At 42.8% G+C, this 11,865-nt stretch overlaps 1 protein-coding gene across 1 annotated transcript in view; it reads right to left on the bottom strand.

Moving 5' to 3' along the window:
* PPARGC1B (PPARG coactivator 1 beta) overlaps positions 1-9,026 on the bottom strand; it is a 101,293-nt gene extending 92,267 nt beyond the window's left edge. The window contains exon 1 of the mRNA XM_018553059.1: positions 8,939-9,026. Coding sequence (XP_018408561.1) covers positions 8,939-9,010 — 72 coding nt within the window. The 5' untranslated portion in view covers positions 9,011-9,026. The remainder of the gene's footprint in view (positions 1-8,938) is intronic.
* Positions 9,027-11,865: the final 2,839 nt, after the last annotated feature.

Here is an 11,865-nt window from a genome sequence, read left to right as displayed (position 1 = left end):
TATATATATATATACACATATACATATACATATACACACACATACATACCAGTTAAAAAACTTATATAACACAATTAAAAAGACACATTATGGGTTCCCTCCAGACTGATTTTAAAACTGAACCAATCATATTTTTGCATTCATTCTTGAAGTCAAACTACGTAAGTGTCAGCTGGAATGTGACTAGTTTTTCTTTCACAAGTTTAATAATATGAACTGAACAGAATAAAACATGCCCCTAAGTTACAGTCTCCTACTTATAAACATTTAAAGGGATTTATAAAACACAATGTAAATCCCTGCAGCTTGCACAGTAGACTTACAAGGCTTACTAGAATCCTGGTACAGGTTAACTAGCGCCGCCAGGTCTGCATTATCACTACTCCTCTTGTAAAGTAATTAAAAGGTTTGACATACCATCCAAATGCCTAGCACACTGGTATCTAACTCCTGATAAATGTTTAGTTCTGCACTGTGCAATATGTACTGGTTAATCAGTTCTTAATGAACTCTTTGCCACTACCCTGACTGCGTGCACGAGAGACAGGAAATTCAACATTACTAAAACATCACAGGAAGAAATACAGTCAAAGTGTTTCTTTTCAACCTGTACCCAACAATATGTAGAGTAATTCACAGATAACCCTATCAGGGTTATTCACAAAAGGGTGAAGAGTTTGTAGAAGACAGGAGAAGTGAACAATCTAGACAGAAATAGCTGATTTGAAAAAAATCTTCAATTCAGCTCACTTTCCAGTTCAGCTATGTTGTCCAGGATTGTTCACTTCTCCTGCCTTCTCCAAACTCTTCACCCTTTGGTGAATAACCCTGATAGTGTTTGTAGAGCATTCTGGCTTTCTAATAGGAAAGCCCAGCACTATCACTGCACTTGTTGACCACCCTAGCAGTGAGGGAGGGGTTGTGTTCTGCTAGTTCCTTCAGCTGTGTTAGCATTCTTATATATTGTAGGTCTATTCAAAACACAGGCTATTTACAGCACAGTAGTAATAAGGCCTTGTGCTTAGCTGGCTCGGTTAACGTGCACTCATTGCAAGCAAGCTGCAAATAGTAAACATGAAATATATTTATATGCAATATTCAATGTTTATACGACTAAACAAAACTAAAAATAATTTTCAGAACAATTTTTTAGCTATAATAAAAAATGTATACATTCCCTTCTATGTTCTGTATTTTAGTGATGGTGGGAAGGTGGTGGTTGGAGGGCAGGAAAGGGAGGTTACCGGAGAGGTGGTAGAATAGATAATAGGTCTTCCAGGAATGATGGCTCATTGTGCTCACCACCATTTATTATTTACTGCAGGATTTATATAGCTCCAACAGTTTGTGCAACGCTGTACAAAACAAAAGGGAGACAGACAGTGCAGGTACAATAAAAGACAAGAGGGTTAGGAGGGCCCTGTCCATGAGAGCTCACACTCATGTGGGGAGATGAGTCTTTCCGGAGAAGATGACTTTTTAAGGATCAACTAGAGGCAGAAAGAGCAGTCGATAGCCATGGCTTTGAAGAAGCCCTGAAGATGAGCATGGGAGGTGATGAAGGAGCTAGAGAGCAGGAGGTCTGGGGAGTAGCACACAAGACAGAGTTATATTTTGAGATGAGTTTGGTGATGTAGCTGGGGGCAGAGTTGTGAATGGATTTATGTGTTATTGTTTGTACTGCATACTCCATATGTACAAAGAAAAACTTTTGTCTGCTTAAGAAATTGTCTTGAAGAACCTCCCAGCTTTTAATCAGACATCTACAGCACATAAGAAGTATTTTGGTTCACTCCAGCTTTCTAGACCACCTCAGAGATTGTGCAAACTTTGGCACAAGGTGCCCTAACAGCCTGCTTCTTCCCACAGCTTTTCAGTAGCAAAGGAAGCCCACACCTGCTTTAAGTTTGAAATTACAGAGATTTTGCTGCAGGGTTTCCTAATGGAACATGAAATTCAGTTGGTCCTTCAACAATAAATGAAGTCATTCATGCCCTGAGGCAGCAAACGAGCCACATGGCCTGGCGGAGGCACAGGAACGTGTTCTGGAGGTAGGTACTTTTTGGGGGGTGGGGGCATACAAGCTTTTGCTATGGGGCCCTGTGATTTCTAGTTACGCCCCTAATTGTGAGCAAATCCTAGGATACATATAGAGCCACAGCAGGCATGTATCTTTTGACACCATATTAAAAGGTAAACCAATAAGCATCAGTGACAGAGATACTACTTCGCTTGCACTGGCCTTGTGTATTTCACCCTTATCTGCAGTTTACAACTATGCTTTACCAGCAGTGTTAATATTCAAAGCGCAGTAAACCTTGGCAGACAGATTTTATCCCACTGTAGTCACAACAGTTGAGGGATGATCTTATTATTTGCTACAGGTTACTGTATTCCCTATTGCTAAAAATTGCCAATTGTACTATTCTCTTATAGGTGAGATTTGGCTAGTGGTCTCCCACTGATTTTCATACCAACTGCTTTTTCATATAGATGTGATCGCACTATTTTATTATTTTAATAACAGTTTTGGTGGATTCCTATTCATTAGAGGTTACAAACTGTGTCATAGAAACAGGGCTAGCTAAAGAAAAATAGAAACACACGGAGCAAGCAGGGGTGCAACTAGAGAGCATGGGGCCCCATAGCAAAATTGTAATAGGGCCCCATGGCAAACCCTTTAAAATCTAAATCAAGGACAGGTAGCAGGAGAGCTGTCTGCACAGTCTCTTCCTGTACATCTTGATATCAACTCTTGTTGATTGCAAATGCCATAAGGGGTACAGGATCAGCAGAAACTTCAGCAATCACTCATGGGGCCCCCTTCCACCCCCAGGCCCCATAGAAGCTGCGTGGGCTGCTATGGCTATTGTTACACCCCTGGGAGCAAGGTGGAGCGTTGAGGAGGGCATTAGAAAAAGGGAAGGCGGTTATGAAGGTTGAGGGTTTATATACAGGTGCTGATGAGGTGGGCATGTTAGCTGCAGGGGGACTTATAGGTTTTTGTGATTTCATGTCAGGGTGGACAAATGAATATGGAATTTAGGAGTCAGTCTGTCAAATCCAGGAGCCAGCAGGATTTTTCTTAGGTGCCAGCTCCATTAACAACTAGAGAAAACCTCAAAAGTTAGCCGCCAACTTTAAATTTTAAGGAGCATTGACTACCTGTCTCCTAAGATTTGTCCAGCCCTGCCTTAACTTCTTAGTAAGTAATCGAGTAAAGCTCAGGGGCCCCATCTTTTATCTTACCCCGATGAGCCAAGCTAAACTCATAGCTACAGACCTCTTTTATGCTCATCAATGTGTTATGTTTCTTTAATTTACACATGGTTTATGCAATTTATATATGCAGAGCATATAAATACATAGATATAGCAACTGTTCGACGTTAAACACTTTTTTTTTTTTTTTTGCAGATGATTCAAGATGCAAGAATACAGCATAGTTGACAACAACAATGTTATAACCCATATTCGAGTAGTTTTGTAACTCTCATTGATTGTTCTTGGCCTTTCTTAGCAACAATAAATGCCTTTGTATCCTTCTCAGTAAACACTGCACTGCTGCTGCTTGAAAGATGAAGAATGGTGCAGAGCAGAAGTGGGAGAGGAAGAGACAGTCAGAAGGAGAAACACTGCTGTGAGCGGCCTTATGTCCTTCATGTCACAGAGTGGAAACATGAGTCAAGCCGACTTTGCTCCAGCAGCCTCGTGCCTCCATTCAGCCAGCAGAGACTGTAGTAAGGAGGATGTGGGAGTAAAGGGGGCTGGTTAGATAGTAATGAAGGACGTCAGCAGTCTCGGTAAACGCCTCCCATTTATAATTTACAACAGCAAAGCATGTGACTCTTCTAGGAAACCTTACACGCAATTGCATCAGAGGTTACATAGACATCGAACGCAAGCAAAAGTGTGCTCAGCACAATATATTGTCTTATGACAAGCGTACCTGGTCGGTACCAGCCAAACACTGTTTGCTCACCATCAGTGTTTGGTAATATTTTATCACGGACACTTACTACGTAATCCTACTTTGACTATTGTTGCAGCCATAGGCGTGGAGGGATCAGCATAGTTTTTTTTTCCTCCATTGTATTACTAATCTTGTTTCATGTCCCTTTTGCCTTTGGGGCTCAGAAAGACAATAAGAAGCAATAATCTGTCTGCTTAAGGCCCAGTAAGGTGGCAGAGAAAAACAATACATATAAAAATGGTGATTAAATAAACATTGCATCTAAATTGCCCGATTTATAGTAATTATAAAGACACAAGAGTGACAGTCATGCCATGAGCTGCTAATCTTAGGGACACCATAGAAGAGGGGCAGTACTCCTCTGCTATGGGCACTATATGCTACAGACAGTAGTTGGAGAAATAGTGCATTAATGACCTCATGTAGGTAATCCAATCCTCTTCTAAGGATTTCATATGTTTAAGATGCCAGCATGAGTCTCATCACTGCACAATATACTCCATGACCTTTGATCGTCATTAACTATCCATTTCTTTGAATGGAGAACACTCAAGAAAGGCAGACTACATAATGTTGTGTAATGAGCAAGTGCAACCATTCTGCAAAGCAAGAAATCTGGAAAAAAACAATAATAGACTAGGGATGGAAAACCTGAGTGAATTCTTTGCCCACCTCCAAGACCTATCAGCTGATAGCGTCCGATTATGGGTACTGGACATATTTACACTATATGGCCAAAAGAGTGTGGACACCACCGAAATTTGGAGTTCGGTTCGGTTGCACATGGCCAGTTTCATATATACATGATTTAAGAAGTTTGTAGTCAAGAAACTTTAGGTCACGGCAAGGTCTTCTTGTCCAACATTAGTACCTGACCTCTTGAATGCTCTTTTGGACGAACGGACACACATTTTCGCAGACGCACTCTAAGATCTTGCTGCAAAGGGGGGGGGGGGGGGGCTATAGTTCCATATGAATGCCCATGGTACTGGAATAAGGTGTTCAACAAGCTTATTTAGGTGTGATGGTCAAGTGTCCACAGACTGTTGGCTACATAGTACATAGCGACAGAGAAAATACCCTAGAGACTTGAATACCATAAAATGTAAGCTCTCATCGGTAGGGCCCTCCTTATTATCTTGTCTTTATCATTCACTCACTTGTTATCTAACCTCAAACTAACCACTCAACCATCACGTTCTCAAACAATTCATCCCCACACAGCTACCTCCTCAAGTATCACTTGCCCCTCCCTTTTAGATTGTAAGCCCTCACGGGCAGGGCCCTCCTTACCATCTTGTATTGTAATGTCTTCCTTATATTGTAAAGCGCTGCGCAAACTGTTGGCGCTATATCAATCCAGTATTAAAATAAACTGTCTATAGTAAGTAAAAAAAAAATGAGGTGGCCTTATAAAGGCTATCACGCATGGATAAAACTACATCAAATCTGCTGTATTAACCTACATAACACTAGTATCCATAACATAAGATCTAACCAGAAAACCAAACTCAACTACTGTAAAGGTTTTCTTTATAAACAACTTTCAACGCTAATAATCTCTTAGTACCTGAATGGACTTCTTTTGTTTACTTGTCGCCATAGTTTTATTGCTAAACAACCACTGAAACATCTCTTAAAACAACCAGTGCATTCAGCAGACCACAATAAGCACTGCAAACTGTATCAAAGTTAGAAAACAAGAGAAAACAAAACACATTTCCAAATACGTTGCCCACAGAGAGTTTCATCTTCTGCACGGTTATCAAAAGCACTATTGAATGACCAACTGGCCATTTTAAAGATTGAGGAGCTTTCATGAACTCTTTCATCAATGCTGTTTTCTGCTTCTCATATCATCCAATCAGGACAATTCACTTTGAGCAGTCTACCTGATTTTGTAGTTGTAAACCACCCGATTTCCTCTAGCGCTGGAGCTATCATCACCATTGCTAGCAATCATCAGGTAATAAGCGCACAGAACAAATTGAACAATTTTGCAGCATCACTTGCAGAAATGTTCTAGCAAGCTTGGCTATTAATAGGAAAATGGGCAGATTATGGATCTCCCACTAAAATGCCCAAGACGGCTAAGAGCACTGGATGCTTATCAGGAGATTCTCTCATTTTTACAGGTTCATTTAAGAGAAGACTTCCCACCGAGATAAGCGGATTGTTGCCTGATCCGGGTGATAACAGTCAGTTAAATAATCTGATGTCTAGTTGCTACCTCCAAGCCCATCAAACACAAAGTAAGAATCTGTTGGCCAGAATGGAAATTACCAGCCTATCACTATTCTTAACCCAAGTTCAATCACAATATGAGAACATTTGCCGTGGTGGTCAGATCATCCAATTGTTTCGTAGCAGAATACCTGTAAATGCTTGCTATAGACTTAAGTTTTGTTTAATTAATTTAGTTTTAAGGTGCAGAGGTAATGATGCTGGATCAGAATAGGATTCTATCAAATCATACTTTAACATATTCCTTGCTCTAATCTCCCAGCACACAATATAATCCGCAAGCTCTCGAGGAGCCATTTCAGCTCCATAAAGATAAAAATCGCACCTGTAGTCGTGATTTGTGACTGGAGAAAAGATGTGCAGCCCAGGCTGACATAGCTGCCTATAAATGGATGAAGTACATGCAGCACAAATCATCTTGTGTACAGGATGTGAGATGGAGCCTCAGCTAAGGCTTGTGATTTCACCAGCAGTATTGCTACTGAAGTGAGGCATGGTATTGACTGCTTCTAAATTGGGAGATAAGCTTTGAAATTCAGGAAATTTCTCATCTTCTACCTCCTGTGATCTCACTTAACGCTTTCACCCAACGCCTTTGTTACAATCGTTTCCTTATAATTAAAGCAAACAGACCATGGACCGATTATAGCCAAACACAACGCTACGCATTCTGCGTTGTATTCGGCTATTCTTCATTAAGAGTTGCTTGACCATATCAAACTTATGGGGCATTGCTCTGTCAAGGTCCAGCAATCTGTTTTCTGTATGTGGCTGCTGCAATCTTGATAGGGATGATTCATGCAGTCAAGTCACTATCTGTTATACATGTCAATAGATCAAGAATTGTCTCCCAATAACAGCCTGGAGCTGGCTTGCAAATCACACATGCCCAGTACGGCTCTGTTTTGTAACCACTACTCTGCAGCTATGTTATGAAACTGACAGCCCAGAATGACTTCCACAGTCCTATGACTAAACATGACAGCAGCTACAATAACACGCAGCTCATCTGCAAACCTGGAGGTGGTCACTGAGCACTGAGGAAAGGTACATAGGACAAAACAAGCAGCCCCTGGAGTAAAAAGATGCCTCCCCACATTAACAATTCACCTGTCTCAAGCTAGAGCTAGGGGATCATGCAGAGTACAAAATGTGCAATAGACTGCTCATCATCAGGCTCCACGAGTATTTATTACCTAACCACTTGGCGCTGGTCCTGGATTCATTGCAAAGCATCTATATAACAAAGACGCCTATAAGAGCCCATACCCAGCCAATACATTTTAAAAACCCATACACACAAAACAAATTGTGGTTTTCAATGGCGTAGATGCAGTTAGAAAAAAATAGAGCAGGCTGCATTTTTTCGCACCACATCTATTTTAATAGGAGTGATAGTACCTCCGAAGGTAGCATTATGCAACGCATCTCTTATAATAGGAGTGATAGTACCTCCGAAAAAAGCATGCAAACGCATCTCCTTCAATAGATCTCTATTAAAAGAGATGCGATAGCATGCGTTTTTCAGAGGTGCCATCACTCCTATTATAAGAGATGCGCTGCAAAATGCTACCTTCAAAAAAAGCATGTGAATGCATGTCGTTTTACATGCCTTAGCTATGCGATTTTAATGGGAATGGGAAGTTTTCTGCATCGCCCATAGCAACCAGTGACAGCTGTCACTTTTAGACAGCTCTGCAAACGCAAGCCTCCTATTGGTTGCCAAGGACAACGCCTCCACTGATCAGGAAAACTACACATCTCTATGATTAGTAATCAGAAAAGGGAGCCACACAAGCAGCCAGCTTCATACACAGCGAGTGATCTCATTGCAGGAGCCAGCTCCTCATTCATCTGATGGCAGATATATACAGAGACGGTTCAGTCCTGCATTATATATAAGGCATCGGCAGAACTTTGATACTTCTAGATCGCTTTACAAAGGCATCGATGTACGACTGCGATCTATACATTGCCGATCACAGATGGTATGAGTAGGAAATGAAGGCAGTTCCAGTGTTATATAAAATGTGCGATCTGCCGGCACATGGAGATATGATTGCGAAAGTGCATTGAGATGATAGCCGCTGATAGGCAGAGGGATAAGGCCGGCTACACGCCCCCTCCAGCACCGCATGGAACATCCTGCCATGGCATGGGCTAGCAGCACCCCAATACTGGTGCCGGTTATAGACCTCCCCCCCGGGGGCTCCCTGATTTCCTCCACGTGTCAGATGAAGTGACACATGCAGCTCCGAGCAATGAATGGAAGTGACTCCAGCACTGACACATCTACCTGCACACTTCACCCAAGTTCACCGCAAATGGTGCTGAACTGCACACTCGGAGCGCAACAAAAGTTGGGGTGCAGCCTGCCATCAGATCTAAGTGACTGTAAAGGGAAGATGGTATGGGGGCGATTGTGCACAGATCGGACGTAAAACACGTGAAAGGAATGAGGAGCATGCATTGAATGAGAGAGAGAGAGAGGGTGCAGCGCTAGTGGAGATGTCAAAACTGGGGTGCATGGCCAAGATGTGCTCATCATATACCTGCACATGGGCTCATCTGCAAAGCATGGGGTGTGTGATTAAAAAAAAAGAGGGGGTATCCCCTCAAAGGCTGTTACTGCGAATGCACAAGCTGATGGATAAGTGCATGCACTGAGCAGAGGTCCCCAAAGGCAGTGCCTGACCTGATCCCCAGGGACTGTGCTGCTTACCGGGCTGTCAGTCAGGTAGTTGAACACGAAAGACTCCAGATCTTCATCCAGCAGTGTGCTGCAGTCCGCCATCTTCAGCGAGTGCAGCTCCCCTAAGCCTGAGCGAGGAGAGAGCACAGTGAGGAGGAGGAGCAGGGGAGCCGGCTAAGGGGTGGGGAGAGCAGCCGGCTCCCGATAGGAGGATGGACATGACAGGGGATTGGAGTACACGCTGCCGATCTCTGCTAGACCTTTGTCCCACATTTGGCAGCCCTACTGCTGCTGTTGGCGCTATTGCTGCCGCACGTGGGGAAAGGGAGGGGTGTAGTAAAGCGATTGTGGCTTCTAGGTAAAGTGTTACATCACGATCCGGGTTCTTCTTTCATACAACTCATTCACAAGTTGCCCCAGCTGCTGCAGAAGCTCTTTTCAGGATCAGAGCTGGCAGTCCACGTGTTTCCCCCTCTGTAGATATGACAGCATCAGCCTGTCTGGATTTCCTGCTATCAGCACACTAGGCCTTATGTGATTGTGTTGCATTGTGCAAACACCTGACAACACTCTCTAGGACGTGGTACTGTCATTGTCGCAGGTGCACCTGTTCAAGGATACAATGGCAAAGTGTAGATGGGGTAATTACTAAGAAGAGAACCTATGCTTTCAGTACTTTACAAAGGAATGACCCAGAGCAAATGTGCAGTCTAATGGCACAATCTACTTTAGATCTACCTACAAGTATGTAATTGATTTGGATACAAATTGGCTAGTTTAGGCAGGTCCCCATAGTTGACACCATAGGTGTTTGACGCACGTATTTGTCAGCACTGAAAAGCTCCACACACAGGGGCGGCCGGGTGTCACTCGGAGCGGAGACCGGGTGACATCCCGCCGTGACGTCATCGTGAATGCGCGTGGTCATGAGGTATGCTGCCGGGTCCCCTCCTCTCTCCTGACACTGTCGGGCTCTCGGTCCATGACCAAGTGCCTGACTTTTTAGAGGGGGTGATACCAAAATGACTCAGTCATTTTGGTGTCACCCGGGTGCAGGCCCTCTTGCTAAAAGGCAGTATAAGCAACTAAAATAAACACCTGTTGGAGGAAAAAAGGATAATATACCCACCATTAATCTGGCTTTTGTGGTGTGGGGAGTGACATCACCCTCGTGCCAATTTCACAATTGGAGCTTGATGTCACCCTTGCCTATGCACCACATGTACAGATTTTTTTATTCAGTGATGTGTGGGGGGCTTGGTGTGAACCAAGTTCGCTAGAGTATGCCCAAGCCCACGCAAAACTGTGACTGGCACCCCACAGATACAGAAAAGCTGGTGGTGTACGTAACACTCCACCTAAGTGTATGTTGGCCTATTCCCTCATGCCTTTCAAGCCTCTTTAATGGCCATTGAATGTGTCTTCAGCCAGTGGGTGGCAGGAACAGGCAGGGCCAAGCTCAACTTTAACAGGAAACATTAAGATTTGCATATATTATCTCTAGATCTACCGTTCATTCTCAATGAATGACCCACTAACATATTTTACTTACCTGAGTTCGCCATCAAATAACCATCCAGAGCACCTCTTCCAGGAGTGGGTACAAATGATCCAGTGCTTTAGTCTGGGTCCACTGCTCTGGTCCTATTGCTGCCCCTCATAGCAGTGTCAACACACAGCTGCACACCTCCCTCTGGAGCCCGAGTGGACCCACCACTGGACAAACAACAGAAAGTGTCCACATCACCCATGCAGCAATGTGCGCACCGGAAGAAAGACTCTTCCCTTCTGCAGCCTAAAACTAAGGCCTGGTTCATACCTGTACGTTTTGTAGCGCGTTCAACACTCTACAAAACGCTCAAACATAAAAATCCCATTGTTTTCTATGGGTATGGTTCACACCTTGCCGTATTTCAGCCCGTCTGAATGCGCTACAAAACGGCCTACGCCTGAAAAGGTACATGAGCTTCTTTGCGGCGTTTTTGTCGCGCGTTTCCATTGGGATACATCCAAGTAGCCCTCAGAAACACGCGTTTGTCCGAATCGCGGTAAAAACGCGCGACAAACGCGCATATTATATACGCCTAGGTGTGAACAGAGTGTAAAGAATGTGGAACTCAGCACATCAGATGGCTGAGGATTCAGGTAAGTAAATTAGGTTTTAGTTTTCCTCTTAATCCTAGTAGTTATTTGTGTGGCTTTTTTCTAAGTGGGCTTCGGAGCAGCTTACTGGAGGTAATATCTTCCTTGTGAAAAAAAAAAAACACATTAAACTACGGGCTTCAGTTGAACAGGCTTCATCACTTGTTTTCTTTGAAGGTCTACCTTGACCACTCAAGGCCCACCTTTATCTTCTTCTTTCAGATCTTTTGATGATCAGAATTTGCTCAGTTGTGATCAATCTCCAGTGTTTCCACTTGGAGCAAATCCAGATCTTTCCCCAAGCAATAATGTTTCCAAAACATTGAATGGTGGACAGTTTGCTATGAATAGTCCATTGATTCAAAAAACACGTACTGGGCAATTTAAGAGAGAAGATAATAACAACAACAACCCTACATAGAGTAAAAACATGAGTATGTTTCCAAAATTAGATATTTTATAAACAGAAGAAGAATCACAAATGCTTTGTTGACATTTGAAGACTTGTATATTAAGGTAACATAGGACAGCATTTTCTTTTTGTTTTGAAGGATAATTATAATCATTGTGACTTTCAAGATACTGGGATAAAAACTGTAATTTAATTTTATATTTTCCTCAGCAAAGATCTGAGGAAAATATAGCATGTGAGCTTTGAGTACTGCTCAAGAAATATGGAATAGGGATTTTTTCATGTATATGGCAGATCTGCTCACATTAAAAGGACATTTAGTCCAGTCTTAGGTTGAAGATATGGGTAAATTAATGAAGCTTTGTTATTATTACTGAATGTGATGAGTTTCATAATTCAGATG

Source organism: Nanorana parkeri, unplaced genomic scaffold, assembly GCF_000935625.1.
Source record: "Nanorana parkeri isolate BGI_ZX_2015 unplaced genomic scaffold, ASM93562v1 scaffold107, whole genome shotgun sequence".
NCBI classification, from domain to species: domain Eukaryota; kingdom Metazoa; phylum Chordata; class Amphibia; order Anura; family Dicroglossidae; genus Nanorana; species Nanorana parkeri.
Note: the sequence above shows the minus strand (reverse complement) of the source record. Positions and strands in the feature narration are given on the sequence as shown.